This window comes from Pleurodeles waltl, chromosome 3_1, assembly GCF_031143425.1.
Source record: "Pleurodeles waltl isolate 20211129_DDA chromosome 3_1, aPleWal1.hap1.20221129, whole genome shotgun sequence".
NCBI lineage: Eukaryota > Metazoa > Chordata > Amphibia > Caudata > Salamandridae > Pleurodeles > Pleurodeles waltl.
Window position 1 is genome coordinate 227,149,970 of NC_090440.1, and position 20,227 is coordinate 227,170,196.

At 43.8% G+C, this 20,227-nt stretch overlaps 1 protein-coding gene across 12 annotated transcripts in view; it reads right to left on the reverse strand.

Annotated features, from left to right (window-relative positions):
- Positions 1-20,227, reverse strand: part of NEO1 (neogenin 1) — a 514,543-nt gene that overhangs the window by 231,646 nt on the left and 262,670 nt on the right. For all 12 annotated transcript variants that reach the window (XM_069222245.1, XM_069222241.1, XM_069222240.1 and 9 more), the window contains exon 5: positions 9,196-9,332. In XM_069222245.1, the coding sequence (XP_069078346.1) occupies positions 9,196-9,332 (137 nt within the window). The remainder of the gene's footprint in view (positions 1-9,195; positions 9,333-20,227) is intronic.

Here is a 20,227-nt window from a genome sequence, read left to right on the forward strand (position 1 = left end):
GTGCCTGGATTCGCTGCGCACCACTGAGCTTATCAGAGCTGTTCTCGATGCAGTTTACTCAGTGCTTAATTTGTAAATAAAAACGTGCTGGTGCCCAAATCTCTCCTCTTACACAAGCGGCTGCTGCATTTAAATGTGCGAGCACCTAATACTGAGGCTGCGTAATTCTGAGGCCATCTCGGGCCTCTGCAATCCATTTAAAGCCACTCCCTGCCCCTTCAGCTCACTCTAGCAGCTTTCACCTTTCTACCTTTGTGACGCTTTTTCGTTTTTCTCTTCCTACGTCTTTCCCATATGTGTTTTTTGCTCTTAGCAAATGCTTGAGGCAGAAGACTGAGCGCCAGCCCTCAAAAATAAGTGCCGGTGCTCAGCACCGGAAACAACAAGCACAAATTAAGCACTGAGTTTACTACAGTAAAGAGCATATGGGAAGCCTCGTGATCGGCAAGGTCAGGATCTTGCACTGCACCAGGCTTCCATTCAGCCAACCTCAGAGGTGTAAAGTATGCACGTCAGGCTGGCAGATAAAAAGGCTTTGGTCAGATTGGCATGAGCACTTCAATAATACAGCAGAACCAGCCTCCCTCGCTGCCCCAAGTGATGATGTCATGGCCATGCCTCTCCTCGCACAGTATAATGGCCTGGCCCCGTACACTATGTAAATCAAAAAAGTTGAATGAAGGTGATTTTAAATAATGGGGCACAGCTCTCACGCCCCCAATGGGAGGGTCGCCACTGCACGGGATGTGACACTGATGGAATGCCCGCTCATAGCGGAGGATGGACGGATGGTTTCCACCTCAGCCGGGGAATCCTCCAACAAGGGACACGCCACAGTTTCGTTATCCCAGAATGATATGACTCCTCAGTGGCAGTGTGGCTACTTGTATTCTTAATCTGGTTTCTTGCTAATTGTTTCTTTTTGTCCCCCTCAACCCACATTTACACCTGTTGTACTCTAAGATACTCACCCATGCAGTTTGCTTGTACGATTCTGGCACTATGAAACTATACTCCTGATTGTGGACTGCCCATTCTGACTTTTCTGAAGGTACTCCTTTATGTAAACCACTATTTTGTAGAGGGTAACGTTAATTTCACTACTGCAGCAGTATATCATGCAAAATACTATTACTAATGTGTGACTGTATACCATACCGAAAACCTTAATAAAATGTTGTGAAAAATTAAGCACTGTATCAACAGGAGCCATTAAATAATCCCAGAGAATTGTTAATTAGAACAGTCAAGCAGGTGGCACGGATAATGTCATTGAAAGCAAAAGAAAGTCTACTGGAAATAAATTGCTGCCTGCTTTTTGTTTTCCATTTTTGACTAATAATTGATTTCTTGTCTCACCTCAATTAAATTGAGCTAAAGGGATAGACAGGTATTCCCTTTCAGAAACAATGATGTGCTGCTATGGTCAAATTCATCAAGTGTGGGGTTTGGGCTTCCTCTGAGGAACCGCTATTATTAACACCAATCATTTTGTGCTATAGCCCCCTGAAGGTTTACCCAAGACAGGCTCCTCTGTTCGCGGATATGATTACTTTGTATTTTTTCCCACAGGAAGACTACATCTCTAATCTATGCTCCACAGTGCATCTGACTATTTTCAATAGTTTAGTCTGCCCTTAGTAAACTGCTGTGTCAAACCGCCCTAACTTGGGAGGCGTGAACCCATCCATATAAGTTGTCACTCAGATTTGATCCACGGAACACAATATTCACTAGAAAGGAAAGGGGCTTCCTGATTTCTTGCAAGGTTTCCAAATGGGCACTAAAGTTATGAATTACTCTGGGATATCTCAAGATCATAGCATCAGAGTCCCATTTATTAATGCTGCTCCCCATGGATCAAGGAAACCGTTATTTGGTATTTTCTCCTGCAGACAAACTGGATGCAGTGTGGCAGAGTCTGTTTACAGGAGCTCGGTGATATCACATGATTATGGTCACTCTTACTGTGGGGTCTGTACCCAGATGAATAAAGAATTAATCAAATCTACTTTGAGATGTACAACTATAAAGGGAAAACCTTGCTGAAGAGCCCACCGTGTGTTCCCCTGAATTCAATACTTCAAATAGCTGTAATGAAACAACTTTCTTTCCAGGAAGGACAGATCGAGAAATGATTATTGTATTCAGACCCCCCACTGCATTACTGCCGGAAAATAAAAAGTATCTTCATAGAGGGAATTCAAATCTCACGGAATGATTAATATTACAAGTACCCCCTCAAGTGTAGATTCCTTTATTTCGCCATATAAATATCTAGTTAATTTAGTATCAGAAAGGCTCTGCTTTTCGGTCTAGGTCTTTTTTTTTTACATTTATCTGCACAACATAGTTCATATTATAATGTAAATGCAGTACCTGTATATCCAAGACTGTTCAGCCTGACATTATGAAATCTGCTACTCTAACACTTGCCAGTGCCTCGTACAGCTCTTCCTTTTAAAGGTTTGATTCCTTGGATAGAATTAGTGCAACGACCTTGCTTACAGGGATGTTAGTATGTCTATGATTCTTGGAAACACAATCATCAAATAAGGCGACATTATGCTTGCTTTCTTAGTAGAAGGCCATCTGACAGGGCTCCGATTCAGAAGAAGAGGTCCAAAGTGTTTAATCAAAGATTGGAACAACTAATGTCTCATCTTTGAATGCTGGCCTTAAGATACACCACAGCATTCCCATATGCAAGCCCACTGAACAGCTACATTTATTTTGAAGGTAACTCAATATACAACTTCTGAGGTTATAGGATTTAGTGACAATAAGCACTCCTTGGTTTTATCCTAATGGTGTTGGTGTGTCTGCTGAAGGTAAATTTAATGCAATGCCAAAACCCTGAACTTTCGGTCTTCATCCATCTATTTGCTGTCTTCAAGTTCAAAGTCAGTTTGAACTAGAAAACTGTACCACATCCTACAATGGGGTCTTAATTTCTTGCTTAAGCCCCTTCTTTTGAACCAGAAATGAACAAGACGAAATTACTTTTCCATTTTATCCTTCTCCAGTAAGGTGCTTATTTATTGATTTAACCTGTTTAAACGATATCTGGATAACTTCTTTGGAGGGATCACAAGTGGAGATTCCAACCTGAGCAAACGGCCATTTTTCTCAATTTTCAGTAATCATCTGTCTCTGCTACTCTATAATGTGATAGCATATACTTAATTCAACCACAGATGCCAATGGAAGCAGGGAAAGAGACAAGTCACTGCTTTAATCCAGCCAAAAGGTTTTCATGAAGACACCACAGGCGGCTGAGTTCCTCTTGCTCTAGTTGGACACCTTTACTCTGAAAAGGATATTATGGGCAGTGAAAGGCTTGAAAGCTCGGCTGAAAGTGATGTATCTCCTACAGGGTTTCCACCTATAGCTTCATAAGGGGTATCTCTTCATCTGTGTGATTGCCACTGTTTCCTGATAAAAGGTGTTTGCGAACATGATGTTGAGTCTCAGGTTTCAAGGAGGTTAGATGGAACCAAGGGCAACATCTCAAAGTTACGCTGTGACAGGAACTATGTGTGACCAAGTCTTCAGTATGTCCTGCAGCAATGATGATCTGACTCAAAAGAATAATGCGTTGATCTCCTGGGAGTCAGCCCATCTGTCTCTGGGTAGGACATCAGCAAATAGTTATAGGAGTCAAATAAGAAAAGGTCAATGTCACTCTATAGGGCTGAACTGCTCGCAGGTTTCATTGAGAAAGAGGGCAAGGTGCAGACATTCATCCCTGTAGCTTCAAGTATCTTACGCTTCTTGTTAGATGGTAGTGTAGAAGAAAGAACATTGGCATATCATTTCTTGAATGCAGAAATAACGAATGAGTCTAGCTGAAAACCTGCTCTCTAGGAATGATGAAAACTCCTAGGTGAATTTAAGAACCGAAGGAGTGACAACCCTGGAAAGTGAAAAAGGCCACGAATATTTAGAATCTGACATAACCAGTGAGCCTCTGGACTTAAACTAATTCTGAAGTGGTGAGTGGCCAGAACCAATATGATGTTTTAGCAGGTAGGTCTGTTTTGACCTCGAGCAATGTTGACTTTCTGGACTTTCTTGGTGCCTTGACAATAACACAACCATTGACAGTGAACATGCTGCCACAGTAAAGGACCTCGACATCAAAGGAAAATGCTGTGATTTTTCAAGGAGGAAAATCCGAAAAAGGGTCTTATCACAATATCCTCTGAGTTTATAGGATAAGCAGAGGCAGCTTTCTTTCCTTTCAGGAGTGGAGTCCAGGCATCACCTTTATTTTTGCCAATGGAGTCAGATGTTTTTTTCTCTGTTTTCTAGAGTCCTCCTTAAAAAGGTCAGACAGTGCTTGTACCTTCCAGGGTAATGAGAGCAAGGAAGGTACACAATGCAGAGACTATGCGGATCAAAAACATTTTTTTTTTGTAATTTTTATTTACACAAAGGCTGTTCAAAATAGTGGTGGCATTCTGACGAAAGAAGCAGTTTTTTCTTGCCTGCGAAAGGTATAAAACAAAATAAAAACACCCAAGATGCTCAAAGAATATTATAAAAAGTGTTTCAGTGAAAAGAACTTTGGATACACCAAGCTCAGTGGTCCAGGATCACTGCAAGAGGAACCAAAAAAAAACAACTGACTTACCTGCCTCAGGTGGAGCACAACTGAAAACTGGGGGAAGTGCTTTCCTGAAGGAGCATATACAGTTTTTCAGCTTTAGTGGCTGCAACCTACCTACCAGTGCTGTCCCCATTTCCTTTCACTTTTTCTTTAAAAAAAAAAAAAAAAAGTTTGTGAATTATGTTTTTTTTCTAGACACTACTTCATTAGTAGTGACCTACTGTATTATGGCTTGACTGTTTTTTTTTTGTTTTTTTAAATAAACGCATTTTGAAAATCGGCTGTGGATAGGTTTCCAAAATTAGACTTCATTTTTAGGTCTGGCATCAGGCTTTTCATTACGTTTATAACAAAAATAAAATACATATTTGGACTTTTGGTCGTTCATCCTCTCATCTAATGAGGTGTCATTTACGTTTTGTTTCCTGCCATCACAGCACACATTAGTGGGTCACTTTATAACTAACAGTCTTGCACTGTGAGGAACTGCATTTTGCTTCATCTCATGCACAGCTGAATGAAAGAAATGTACTTTAGGGGTTGTGTTCATCTTTATTTTTTTATGCTGGCCATTTATACATAAAAAAATATCAAGGCAACTTTGTCAAGGCCAGACCGACTAAATGGCTTTGCCAGTGCTTTTTCAAAGGGGGTTTCTACCTTAAGAAAAAAATATTTTTACAGTGCTCTAGGAGTCCAAATGTGGGTGGTAGTAATCAGGGACGATTAATAAACATACTCTAGAGGACTACGATGATGTGCCAAACTCGGCACATTAAAAAGACCCTAAGGAATTAGAGCACAGACTGGGCAATAGCTATGGAGATAACATGGGTGGAATCTCAAGTGGCCTGTGGACGGAACATGTTAGATGGATGACCTGAAAAAAGGAATAGAGTGCTTAGGAACAATTGATATGAGGGGTCCTGGAAAGTACACACAGTAGGAACAGTTCTAGCAGCCAATGAGACTTAATTAAGGGGTGGGGTAGAAAATTTGAAAAAACAAGTAAACTTAGGGGTATGGCGAAATCTAGAGAAAACAAATGTCGCAGTAACATGGTTATAATACTGTAGGAGGATCAGCAAAAACAGTGAAAAGGTCTTTATCCTGTAGAACTCCTGGTAAAGGTAAAAAGAAATAATGAAACAAGAAAACTCAACAGCCTAGTAAAACAGACTGCTAACTGAACAATCTAACAATCCAACTATCATCAGTGTTACATGGGGTGAATGAGCATGGTGGAAGAGGACTACCTATTTAGGCAAACCGTCAACACAGCACTGAATAATGTCACATAGTAAGAGGTACATATAGGCAGCAGTTGAACAGAACATTTCATTATAAAACCCTGCTCCATATACTTTCCACATGCATGAGGCTTGCAGAGCTCTCACGTTTCCCAGGTCATTGCATGAGTAGTTCATGTACATCATGATTTTTGTCTTTGCATTGCTCAACTTTTAGTCCAAATGCGGTTATGAAATGAACATGACTATTCATCCTAGATTACAAAATGGAAAATCTGGAATAGATTAACTACTTATGCATGGACCTTGGAAACAGGAGTGTTCTGATTTCACAAGGTCTTTTCTGAACTAGTTCCTCTTCTTTAAAAGTAGGTCTGAATTCAAACAGATTAGGAAATCCACTAGATGTGTGGAGTACCTTGATTAAGGTTATCACCCTCAATCGCCTTCCTATATATGAAGCCCATGCACAACTGAAAACATTCCTCACCAACCCAGAAACTGGATGACACTTTTATCCTGTAAAGAAATACCTAGCAAGACTAAAATTCTACTGCTACACCTGGGTTATCTCAATCCCAATATTCAATCTGCAGTCTAACTACAAGAAATCACTTCAAACCCTATTACAAACATCAAACTCCTGGTGCTGATTTACAGACTCCTACAAATGCATGCCGAAGCTAGTGGAGGGACTCTGTTAACCAGACTGCCCTGGGGGACTCCGCCTGTTGTCATCTTGCGCCAGGAGGCACCAGGCTTGTAAGCAACACAGCGCTCCTGCACGTGGGTTGGCTGACGAGCTACTGCTGCTAGTGGCAGGGCTCTATTGACCAGATTGCCCTGCAGGAGGACTCCTGTTGTCATCTCATACCAGGCTTATTAGCAACTCAGGGCTCCCACACCGGGAGTTGGCTGACGCGCTGTTGCTGCTAGAGGCGGGACTCTGCCCGTTTGTCATCTCGTGCCAGGAGGCGCCAGGCTTATAAGCAACACAGCGCTCCCGAACCGCAGGTTGGCTAACGCGCTGTTGCTGCTAGTGGCAGTGGTGGCAGAACAAGGTTCTTGAAAACCCCCAACAGGGGGTATAGCTTCCACTTTATGGCAGGTTGACAGCTCCTCGGATGCAGGTATCAACCCCTCTACTTTTCATGATTGTTGCACTTCGCTACAGTGTAATCGGGTAGAAGAGAATAGTGGGGACTGCAACCATAACGGTGATGGCAGATTAGGTAGCCATGCCAGGGATCCTATTTCATTCATTTTGACAAGGGAAAATCTTCCTCCTGCTTCCTGCCTGTATGTTGTAGTCCTGAGCAGAGTACCTAAATCGCATATAGATCAAACAGAAAGGGTTGGTCTTACGACATTGGCGAATACTGCTGTAATAGGTGGACCGCGTGGAGATCCAGGGTGGTGGGGTTAAAGCTATTTGTAAAGCATGCTTTCTGGTATCTACACTGACATGCCCTGCCCTCTCTTCTGATTTCAAATCAGTATAACCTTCAAATTCACAATGACCTTCAGTGTCATCCAGCCACCGCCAACTACGGCCTCTACTTGCAGTACAGAATTTAAGGAGATCTTTGCTCTTCTTGTATTTAAATTCTCCTCATTCACCCTTTTATTGTTCAACATCTCTTTAAACCGGCTAATACTGACCATGACATTCCATCTAACTACCTTCCCATTGTCTTCCATCCCTCCCACCCATTTTGTCTAAAATTAACAAATCCAAAGTTAACCACCTAGTCACCCTGAATCCAACTCATGCAGACTTCCGCCCTTGCCAGAGTACCGAACATGTGCCAACAGCGGCTCTTCGTGACACTGGTTTGCTTTTGAACTAAGGGAGATCGTATCCCTGGTCTTTTTAGATTGTTTGGCACGCTTTGATACTATCCGCCAATCTCTAAGGGAAGAAAGTGTCAGGGATTTAGCACTTGCTTGGTTTGTTTCTTTCCTAGAAAACTGCACTTAAGCCACTCACCTTTCAATCAAGTTTTTTTGATGTCCCATATGGAGTACTCCAAGGCTTAGCGCTTAGTCCCACCCTCTGTCAACATAAACGTTGCATCCCTCGCCAAACTACTGAAGAAACCTTGAGTGGATTCCTACTGCTGTGCTGATGAAAGAATCTGCTCCCTGCACGAGGTTTCCAGGATGTCCCCTCCACCATCTATATTCAAATCTTATTTGGCTCATATCTGCTCCCAGATGCAGCTCTCTTTGTTCAATAACAGCAAGTCTATTGAAGAGCTTGCAGGTAAAGAGGGCCAGTACCAGAAGGCAGTCATTTAGGTTCTCGCCCCCCAAGCTCTGAAATATTCTACCGGACTATTCACACTCAAACTTACACTTTCAGAACTTTTCAGCTATTAACGCATGTCTTGAGGTGGCTCACTGCTACTGAGCACTAGTATCATAACCTTGAGGAGACGTTGGTGAGGCCACTATTTCAACACTTTCTCAAATAATTGTTAATTTACTCATGACCCAACTGTGCAATGCCGGCCTTCCTATGCAGAGTGAAAAACAAAGAGGACTCTTCAATTTTAGGAATATGTGCAGACACACGCGCGCACAAACATACGTAAACAAACATACGTAAACGCGAGCACGCACACGCAAACACAGGCAAAGCAGAACCAGAAACCAACCTCGCACCCCCATCGCTGGCGTTCCGAAGCACCATGTGAGCGCTAAAAACCCACCTCTGTCCAATCGCTACACCCACATGTTGGTTGTCGAGAAACACTCCAGACTGTTCAATCGTTGGCATGCCCATCTACATGGAAGAGTGGTGTTAGAGCACACGAATGTGGCGTGCACAATGCTTTCACGAGTGTGTCCTATGAAGTCAAGGTCCGGATATTTAACTGTTCTGCGCCTTAGACGCCGACTAGCTTCTGGTTACTAGAGATCACGCGTTCATCACTGCTACTAGTTAGCGCAGAGGCAGAACTACATAATCTCCACGCACAGCATGGACAGCTCCCGGGCCGCAGGCAGTGAACAGAGAAAGGGGCAGTGGGCGGCGGCTGCCTCCGCACCACGCCGACTTTCTCGGTGTAATCCTGTACGAGAGAAAGGAGGAATAAGAGGATCAAAGGGTCACTGGCCGAACGCACGGCTAAAAGAAAAGATCTGATTAACAAATTCGAGCCACTCCAGCCAGTCAACGCCTCTTCCAGCGCGAATCCCGCTCAGATGCAATTACTTGGGACGATGCGTTGAAAGCCCTCGGCGCTGAGACTGGAGCGACATGAAGGAACCCCCCTCTTAAGAGAAGAGGAAGCCACGGGGCTCGAGACAATGACAGATGTTGCATACCTTGTATGGTCAGGTCCGCTTGGGCCTCAATCGTCTCGTTCGCGTTCTCCGCTATGCAGGTGTAGGTCCCAGCATCATCTTCCGTGAGGTCGCTGATCCGCAGGCTTCCTCCCGCCAGCAAAAGAAACCTATCAGAGCTGGAAGCAAGAGCGAAAAGCAGTCAGCTCCTGGGAACATGTGTAGATAGGATAAACTGTATGAAGCCTGTGGAAGAGAAAACTCACAACAGAGAGAGAGCAGGCTTTCCATGAGTAACACATGGCGTGCAAGTTAAAATCTTCAACAATACTACTGGTTGTGCAATTAGTATCTGTGATACTGCAAGCAGACATCTATGTATTACATTATTACACATATATTCGTTTATTTTTCACATAATTAAAAAAAGACGACACACTATTTTGAATACAAAAAAAACCCACTAAGTGCATGGCCCAAAGTATTTTTCTAAGAGCTTCGGAATATGGGTTTGCCTAATAGCAAGGGTGCTCTCTCTTGTTTTCTCCTCGTGCCTCTTTCTTCCACCATCCTACCCTATCTCATTCTTGCAGGTAATAACCCCACTTTCTCCCTTTGTCACAGTTTATCATTTTTCTCTTCCTTTCCACCTTCTCCAGCATTCATTCTCTTGACGTGGCTGAAAGTTTGGGGGTGAAAAATAGGTTCTTTCTGGTCAACAAAAGAAAGTGCCGGTGACCAGCACCCGACCAAACTGCTATGGCTGAAAGACTATAGCCAGGGTCACTGGAGCTATGGGATTGGGCAGTTGCTGTGTTTTTGTTATACATAATAATGGATTTTACGCATTTGCCACAATACACCTTCTGCTGCATAATCCACAGATTTTATCAACAAAAAAAAATCTTTCTAACCCAAATGATTAAAAAGTTACTAAAACTGCAACTACACATTTTGCTGCACAGTGGAATAACTTTCACAAGGGTTGACTGGTCACCTTTCTGTTGCTCATTGCTATATTTAGGTGTTACACAGGTACTAATGAGGTAGGTGCAACCTGTTCTGAGTGTGTTAATATATGTAAATATGACATTTATAAAATAATACTATCAGAAAATGTGTACATTAGGTCATATCATTTGATTTTTCTAGCTGCATAATTTAATCAACCCTGCTGCATAATTTGGGCTTCTCCTTCCGCATAATTCTAGATGCCCTGGCTGTAACTCAGGTTACACTGATCATGTACTAAGACCTTAGCAGTAGCTTCCCTCACATTATTCAGAGTTCACAAACTCACACTTTCGCTAGCTTAACTATGAGGCACATTGTATTGGTCATGTAGAGCTATTTCTCGAGTATCCAACACAATACGTCACAGATGCTCCACTAATAGCACGCCTGACCAGCCAAGATCTCCATCTCACAGGCCCAAGTGTCACAGTAGGCCTATGAAATATGTCACGTTCAACTTTTTATGAACTCTTTTATTGATTTTTTACGACATAAGGTAAGAACATGACACCGCAACACATTGCTGTTTACTTAAGAAACCTAAAGAGATGGGAAAAAAAAAAATCACTCTTCCATCCTCGCCACCCCAGCTCTCGGTTCAATTCTCCAGTTATTTCTCAGTCCATTACATAGTGGGAATATGGAAATAAACCCACTATACTCCCATAGTGTTTCGCGTGGGCAACACCTGTCACAATTAACTTGGCTCATCAAGTTGAAAGCATCTGTCCATACCCTTAGCCATTCTTCTCTCAGAGGAGCTGATGTGCTTTGCAATATTTGGCAAGGTTTGTAAGCAAAATGGATTCTCATTCCTGCCATTGTCCACTCTTGCCTTGTAACACTAAGCTCTTCCATCACTCCTAGGAGCAACAGCTTCGATAAGGGATTGAGTGGTTACCGCAAGCCCAAATGTAGTATCCAGATGACGTGTTGCCTGCACCCCTGGATCAATAGGAACGGCCATAACATATGAAACAAGTCTCGAGTCACTGGGTGGCATCTAGTGCAAGATGGGAAGTGACTTTTGTCCCTCTTTCAGATTAATTCAGGAGCCTAGTACGTACTATCGAGATAGTTAAGTTAAATTAAGCGATGTCTAGCTGACATTACTAGTTCTCAAAGAGCCATTACAGCATCTCTCTGTTCGTGTTCCTCAAGGTGCTTAGATCTCCCTTCCACTTCATTATTAGCGATGCACACTAGGGGCGTATGAGTTAAGTGTCTGATATAGCCTTGGAATTCCCCCTCTACCCAGCTGTCCAATGATCTGGTTTCTAGAGGGTTAAATTCAGAAAGTACACAGACTTCTGTTGGGCATGTTTCAAGAGCAAGTCACAATTGCACGTACCCACAGAATTGTGATCTGAGTTTGTATTTCTCCTGCAGAGTTCAGATGGTTCCTCTCCAATCACCACTTAGCTTGGAGATACTGATGCAATCACACTTGTTAAACACTACTAGTCTCACTCATGTTGCACACATCTTAAAAGCTCACCTATCAAACAGCCCTGCTAGCTCTCAAATTACCATAATGTTATCAACTTAAGTCTCAGTGACGAAATAACTAGCTAACAATTGGGTGCACTCTATTCTGCTTTCCAAAGAACGTTTACATTGAACAATTATGCTGGGAGAGCACGCGCATGTTCAGTCAGACTGAAAAGTCACAGTTACATGACTAGTACACCCAGTCCCAGTAATGACATTTTTAGGTGTATATTCTGATTCTTGGGCTGGCTTTGAACCTGGAAATCTCAATTGTGCTCTTGGATAAACAATGCACTGGTCTTGCCCCACCCATCAGGAGCGAGCAGCGGACCTTAATGGAATAAGGCATCTAACGCCAGCACTCAATAGTCCAGAGTTTAACAAAGCTGTTAGCTAACGTAATTCCAGGAGGGTTACTGTGCCGCCCTAGGGACTGCTTAACTCAACCAAATTATTATTTAATACTGATTTCTTCTTGGCAGAGGACACCTCTGTGCTGACAGTGTATTACATGAAATGTGTGGGGCGGGGACACAACATATCCAGTTGGTTGCCCTAGAGGTTGGGAGCCGGGGCAGTACTGCAAACCTGTGTAACAGTATCCCTAGTCAACTTTCACAAATGGGCAAGGGAGTTACCTCAAGAATCAATCAACATGAACTAGAACTCTCCAAACTGTAGGGGAAAGAGGGTGGTCTTCAACCCGCCAGCACAAGAGAGTGGCTTCAAACCTGTCAGCGCAAATGGGCGGTCTCCAAGCCGCCAGCGCAAATGGGCGGTCTCCAGGCCGCCAGCGCAAATGGGCGGTCTCCAGGCCGCCAGCGCAAATGGGCGGTCTCCAAGCCGCCAGCGCAAATGGGCGGTCTCCAAGCCGCCAGCGCAAATGGGCGGTCTCCAAGCCGCCAGCGCAAATGGGCGGTCTCCAAGCCGCCAGCGCAAATGGGCGGTCTCCAAGCCACCAGCGCAAATGGGCGGTCTCCAAGCCGCCAGCGCAAATAGGCGGTCTCCAAGCCGCCAGCGCAAATGAGCGGTCTCCATCTCAAGCATTAGACAGCAATAGCCAACACAGAAATTCAAGTGAAAAGTATTCAACCAGAAAAGTGTAAGAAAGTGGTCTCTAACTCAGTGCAAGAGAGGAGCCAGTGACAACAATGCGAGAAAGCAACAAAAGAGCAGGCTAGCTACAAATAAACTTAAAAACAGAAACATATCCGTAACGGTTCTGGAAAGCAGCCTGAACCTATATTGCAAGCGAGAACCAGCCAAGCCAACTCTTGAACAAAGTAAGAAAGAAGAATGGACTTCACAAGTGTTGAGAGAAATCTAGCACTGACAAATAAATACAGGGCAGTCACCCGAGTCAAGATACAAGAGTGATAAAGAGCCGCAAAGGACTAATCCTCAGCAGCACAAGACAGAAGCACAGTGCCCTCAATTCGGCCTCAACAGTACAAGATAGAAACTTGAGCCCAGCACAACAAGAGAGCAACAAGAACCCAGCCTTCAGGAGGGCATTAGAGACCCCGAGATCCACTTTTTGAAAGAGCAAGAAAGGAGCCCAAAGACAGAGACACAGGTTTAAAAGACACCAAAATCCGACCTTTAAAAGAATAGAAAGCAGGATTAGGTCATGAAGATAAATCTCAAGCACATAATAGCTTACAGAGTCCACTACAACAGTGTCACTATAAAGAACAATTTGGGTATCATTAATGTGATTTTTGTTGCTCATTAAATTGCGAAAGCACAGCAGTCAGTGTGAAATGATGCAAAAGAGAAGACCAGAGCAAGGGAGCTACCCTGAGCCTCAGACAAATCAAGTGATCGACCAAAAGCTCACAAACCTACAGGTGAGAACCTCAAGACTCCAGCTGTACATAAAAAGCAGGCACGTGTATCAATCCAAGAGCTAATACCATTTAACACAACGTATAAGCAGCCACACGCCTCTACCCATCTTTATACATTAGCCTAAACCTGCAAAAGTGCAGACAAGGAATCATCTATCCTTACAAGCAGAAAATCCAGCACACAATGCATTCAAGTCATAACAAACCTCTATCCATAAAAGTAGCCCTGCAGCAGTGTGTATCTAAGCCTCTAAAAGCACATGTATGTGGCCACAATGTTCTATCTGTGGACGCAAACGGCACATTACACTGTTACAAGTATGCAAGCAGCCACCCACCTCTGAAAATGAATACATGCTACCATGAGTCTCTATAACTATGGTTATGTGAATAAGACCTCTATCTGAGCTTACAGGCTACCAAAGTCTCCAAAAGTACATGTAAGAAGTTTAAATCTTATATCCGCCTACGTGATCTACTGACTCTAGCACTAACTTACTCCATATCTTAGAACCTGCCCAGTCTCCCAAACTACACAAGGCAAATCTTAAGGGATATATGCACAAGAACATGGAATACAGTGGAGCAGTGGTATCACTCCTTAATGAGATCTAGTGTCAAAAATTATTCATCACTGCAGTGTATACCCCCATGAAGGCATTTTCCATCTTCTTAATATCCATCTATCGTCACCTCACACAAAGCAGCAATTCCAGATGCTGTCCTGGGCTCTATTTGGGATATCAAAATAGACCACTCAAAACTATGCGTCTTGAATCTGAAAATATTGTTTGACAGACCTATTGTATGTAATACATATGTGAAATATAAGCCAGGACTGATTGCATGCAAACCAGCTGCAGCTCGCTTCGCTCGTAAGGAGCAGCACTTGAAGGGGATCTAAAATCTAATAAAATAAAATTAAAAAAATAAATAAAAATGAACACTTACTTTTCCGACACCGCACCGGGCCCCACTCCGCCCCTCTCCTCTGCTCTGCTCTGCTCTGCTGGCAGGCACAGCCTCCTAGCCTGCCCTGCAGACCAATCCTGATGCTGCTTACAGCAGCATCAGGATTGGCTGGGAGCCTGCTCAGGCTCTCTCCAGCCCAGCAACTGTGTTTCTGGGCTGGAGAGAGCCTACCGCACATGTGTTTGGCCGGCCCGATACAGCCAGCCAAACCTATATGCGCAGTGAGGGGGGGAAACTCACTGCTCCTCATCCCAGATTCCCCGCCTCCTTCATCCCCTCGTTGTGAAAGTTTTGCAGCTTCTGCTACTGGCAGTGAGGAGACGCTCCTCTGCCGTAATGGAGGAGCCGCCCCTGATGCAAACAAGGACGTACTAACGCTGATTTTGTGCTTTACAGGCTTAAGGCCTAGAAAACAAATACCTGAATCATATGCTAACGTGTGCACAAGATCGCCATATTAATATAAACCTTATTTTCTCAAAGCTACTTCTTAACAAGTTTCCATTCTCTATTCTGCATACAAGATCGCTCTATTTCAGAGCAAATTATTTACTGGCAGTTGTAGAAAGAAGATACAAGGGAATCTTGCATCAAGCAGATCCTTTTTGGAAAGAAATAAGAAAAGCAACATTTGTTTAGCCTTCAGCGTGCCTCAACAACATTTCCCTTTAGCTCCAGTAACAGAGCCATTGTCTTCTGTTATGCAGCGTTGATATAAGAGGATGCGAAAGGAGCATCTCCTGTTTTCTCCATAAAGAATCATTGAGGGGGGGGGGAATGGGTATGAAGAGATATGAAGATCTGGTAGGGTAAACTCACCGACTAATTGTTGAAAGAGGACTTGCCAGAAAGGCAGTATCCAATTTATGGCCAATAGCTCTCCGAGGCATCTGGAAATGCTTTGATAACATAACAATTGTGGAGCTAAGAATATAAACAAACAGTTGTTAAGTAGGAAGTAGAACAACCTATTACGGGAAGTGTATGAGGTAAAATGTTTTGAGCATTTTTAATGCTCATTTTGTTTTATTATGACTGCTGAGATTATGATGAATACCATTATTCTGATGCACAAGATTTAAGAGTTGGTTGTTCATGAGAATTAAGTCTGTCTTGTAAAACCCTAATTATTGTGTTTCTACTGTTTCCAGGGGCGTGGATGCGCACAATCAAGTGTATGTGTATATACACATTTTCCCTGTAGATAAGACTTCCTTTGACAGTGTTAAGAGTCAGACAACTCTACCTTAGAATGAGCCAAATGTGTCACAGACAACAGATATCTGCCATTTCTCTATAATCTGTGGGGGGTCTGACAAACATTTAGAGGTTTAGGGGTCAGCAATATGTATCTCACTGTAGATCCAGGAAATTTGAAAGTTCACAACAAAACCAAACTGTCCATCAGGTTAAGTAAGTCCTTTGGCAGGTGGCGGCATACCTTATCGCTCTGCAGAAACCCTGAAGCAGTCTACTTCCATAAACTAGTTACTAGGCCCACCCGATATGCTAGTCACACACTAGGGGCAATCTTGAACACAAAAGGATCCATCAGTTCCCGTAATCCAATTACCTTGAATGATCACCAGATATTCTTTTTCTATGCAACCTTTCCATCACACCCCCTCCAAGCCCTAACACAACTGCATAGTAGAACATAGAAGTTTTTCAATTCTGACTGATTTCGATTTGAACTCTGCAAGCCGGCTTATGGACCCATTCATTAATGTCTTTCCACAATTTCCACCAATGGCTTACACAGACTTTCAATAAAATGAATGCCCTCAAAACCACACCAAACCTCCTGGCACAATTTGGATGCAGTTACCAACAAGTCAAAAGGAGGATCCTGAAAAGAACCTGAAGAAAACAAAACATGAACACGTACTGGCAATGCCAACTGGTCTGATTTATGCATGGAAGTGCCTTTTAAGTGATGATGGATGTAGGCACACAATAAGGCAACATCTTTGCACTCATGCATCCATTCGTTGACTCGTTCTTGCACTCATTCTCTGATTCAATAGAAATAAAACACACACAAACTGTACAACATAAGCAAGATAAATTATAAGATTACAAGTACAAAAAAAATATGTTTGCAATAATGAAACTAAACATGGCATTGAGTGTCCGTCTTCTAGAGGTATTGTAAATAGTCTATTGTTTTAAAGTTCCAATATGCCCACCTTAGAATGGTAAAACATGATACACCATGGACAAAAACATTCCATAATTATTTCCTGTTTTAGAGGAAGTGGCCACATGTGATGCAGCTGTGCAAATGAAATCAGTGGCAAAGGCTCATCAGCACTGTCTGTAGTAGCCACTTACATATTAAAATAAACGGATGAGAAGCAAAGAAATTAAAGAGGAAGTATAAAGGGAGAAAACCGTAAATGAAATGGTCAATTACCAGTAGCATTAGTTTTACAGCTTGAAGAGTTTTGTGGCTTCACGTGCTGTGCATTATTCAGCCACCTAGTGGTTGGGTCCAGAAATGTTGTAATTTTTTTTTCTGGGCATCGTCGACTACCATTTGGTGTAAAGTCCATCCTCTGTATGACATCAGACAGCGCCCGGAAGTTCTTGTGTGTGGTTGCCATCTTCAGATTCATTTTTCTTGGTTCCCTTTTTTTTTTTTTACCCCTTTTCTTCTTTTTTGCCCCTCTCGTTTCCCACCTGTTTGCTGGGGAGGTGAGTGGGTCACATGTGAATCCAGAAAACTTGTCAAGCTGCAAAACTATTCCTAGTGGTAACTGTTTCGTTTTGCAGAATGAATCGTTTTCTGGATTCACATGCTGTGCATTAGATTGTAAAACTGTATCTCCTTCCTTGGGATGGCTAAGTTGAAATGAGGACGAGTTAGGAAACAGACGTCGTAGTACCTTCCATCCCACGTGTGCCTCTTGTTCATCCGAATGTCCACACAGTAATGTTTTGTTAAGGTGTGTGGAGATGCCCAACTTACTGCTACACAGATTTTGTCAATGGGCACATTTGCTAGGAATGCCAGTGTAGAGCCTTTTTCCCTGGTTGAGTCTGGTTTTCCCTGGTTGAGTGTGGGACGCACAGTTAAGTCTTTCCAAGCTTTGGGTTAGCAAGTTAGTAGGATTTCTACAATCCATCTTGCAATTGTTCCCTTGGAAGTAGGTGAACCCTTGCTTGCTTTGGCAAAGGAAACGAATAGCTGATTTTCCTTAAGAAACTCAATTTTTTCTTGTAGGTAATACATTAAGGCCCTTCACACATCCAGTGTATTGAGGGCACTTTCAGCTTGTGTCTTTGGTTCTTGAAAGAAAGCTGGCAGTTCTTGCTTTGGTTGACATGGAATTGTGTTACTACCATTCGTCGGAAGTGGCTGAGGACCACCTTGTCTTTGTGGATCTGCAAATACAGTTCTTGAATTGTTACTGCTTGTAGCTCCCTCATCTTGTATAATGCTGTGATTGCCATTAGAAAGGTTGTTATTAGGGCAAGTGACCTTTCACTGACTTGTGCATGGGTTCAAAAAGTTCTGTCATCAGCTGTGTCAATACGGTATTTAGGTTCCATAGCGGGCTCGAACAGATCTTGTTGGTGCCACTCTTTTAGAACCTTCTAAGAATATCTTCACCACTGGGGATGTGAAGAAACTGCCGCCTGCCATAATCTCCAGTGTAGGCCCCTATCATTGCTAAATGAACCTTTATGGATGCGTAAGTCAGGCAACTGTCTAATAGATGGGTGAGAGATATCAGCACAATCTCCTGTTGTGTTGTTGTCTATTCTGTTGTTGTTTACACGCCAATGGATATCTCTTTTGCATTTGTCCATGTAGCATTTTCATATACCTGGTTTCGTAGCTTCCTTCGGGATCTGTCATCGTCGGGGGGTGTAGCTGCAGATGTCCAAATTCTAGATATTCCATGCTGCTAGGCTGAATGAGGCTGGCTCGCGATGGCACACTTCCCTGTGTTGTATTATCAGTAGGTCTTGTTCTGGTTTGATTGTGATTATCTTACTACTGTGCATCTCCTGTAGGTTTGAGTACCAGATCTGCCTGGCCCATGCATGGCTATGAGGATGTCTTTTGTCCTCAAATGTTTGGCCTTTTCCAGTGTCCTCGGGATCAGGGGGATTATAGGAAAGGGGCAAGTTAATTTCCCTGACCAATTTATTGACTGGGCATACCCTTTTGTCTGGGGGTGAGGAAACCTGGAGGTGAAGTGCAGGCATCTTGCGTTTGTTGGGGAGGTGAACAAGTCTATGCTTGGGGTGCCCGAGATGTTGTTGATCCTTTGTAGAGTATCCTGCTTTATCTCCCCCTTATGTGAGTTGGTTTCCTGTCTGCTCAATTTGTCTGCCTCCATATTGAGCTAGTAGGTATTTTGCCTGTGGTGTTATGAAGGAGGCTGGATCAGTTTATGGTGTACATCTATGGTGTGGCACCCTATACTGTGTCCAGGCAACCCTTAGTGATAGTGAATAGGTGTCCAGATAGCAAAAGCTCTCTAGGGGTAGCTGAGGCAAGCTGCTGAAGCTTATCCAGGAGGAATGTAAAGGACGGACTCCAGAGGTGGAGGACCTGAAAAGGGAGGGGACAGATTCTAGAACTCTTGGATGTGCCCAGGTGGTGGAGGTGGTAATGTCCACCCTCCTAGAAAAGATGTTCTTGCAAGTTGGTGGAAGAAGAAGTCCAGCTGCGGGATCCAGGAGCTGCAGAAGATCCCAGGAGTTACCTACAAGCTGTCCCTCAATGGTCGCCGATTTGCAGGAGGGTCAGTGACCAGCCAGGTCACCAACAAGCACTGGCAAATGCAAGCGGAGTTGAAGTGTTTGCAAAGTTTTGGGGACCAGCAATGTTCAGGAGACTCTACCCAGTAGGGGGAGTCAGGGCTGGCCCTCAGCACGCAGGAAGGCCAGCAGAAGTCGATGGAGCCCCCACAAGTGACCCACAGGCGATGGACACAGGGAGTCACAAGGAGGCCTCAGCAGCACAACAAAACAGAGGTCCCATGTCGCAGTAGTTGCAAGACAGGGGCGGATCCTCGAGTTAGAGTGCTGGAGGCTGGGGTTTCTTGGCACCTGAAGATCTCCTGGAGGAAGAGTCAACAAGCCTTGGCAAGTGCAACACTCGTGGAGCACAGGGGTTCCAGTCCAGTGGCAGGAGCCCACAGTCTCCCAAGTTGGTCAGAAGACAAGCAGAGCAGAGCCCGGAGGAAGCCACAGACTCACCAACTGTGAAGCAGAGCCTTTTGATGTTCATGGAACAGCAGACCCCAAGTAGGCGTTGGACGTTGTCTCAAGGTGCCTGAGGTTGCAGGGGAGTGACTAATTCACTCAAAGGGAGATTTATTCGTGCTTCCAGGTGCAAGCAGGAGGATGCACAGCCTTGGATGCTGCAGAATTCTTGCAGGATCTGAAGAAACAATGTTGCAATGGCAGCCTTCCGGCCAGAAGCAGACATGTTTCGGTTCCAAAGCAGAACAGCAGCGGTTCCAGAGGCCAAGAGCAGAATATGCCTTCCAGAGAGTTCCTTGGAGAGTCTTGCTTGACCAATCTGAGGACCTACCCACGGGGGAGCCCTTAAGTGATCCTAAAAGGGGTTTGGTCATTCTTGAAAGTGACCCACCTATCAGAGGGGGTCAGGGAAAACATCCACATGGCCTAACCAGTCAGATGCTCCCAGGGGCCTCTGTTCATCTTGTTTCTAAGATGGCAGAATCCAGTGGCCACCTGGCAAAGCTCTGTGCCTCTCCCTAGGA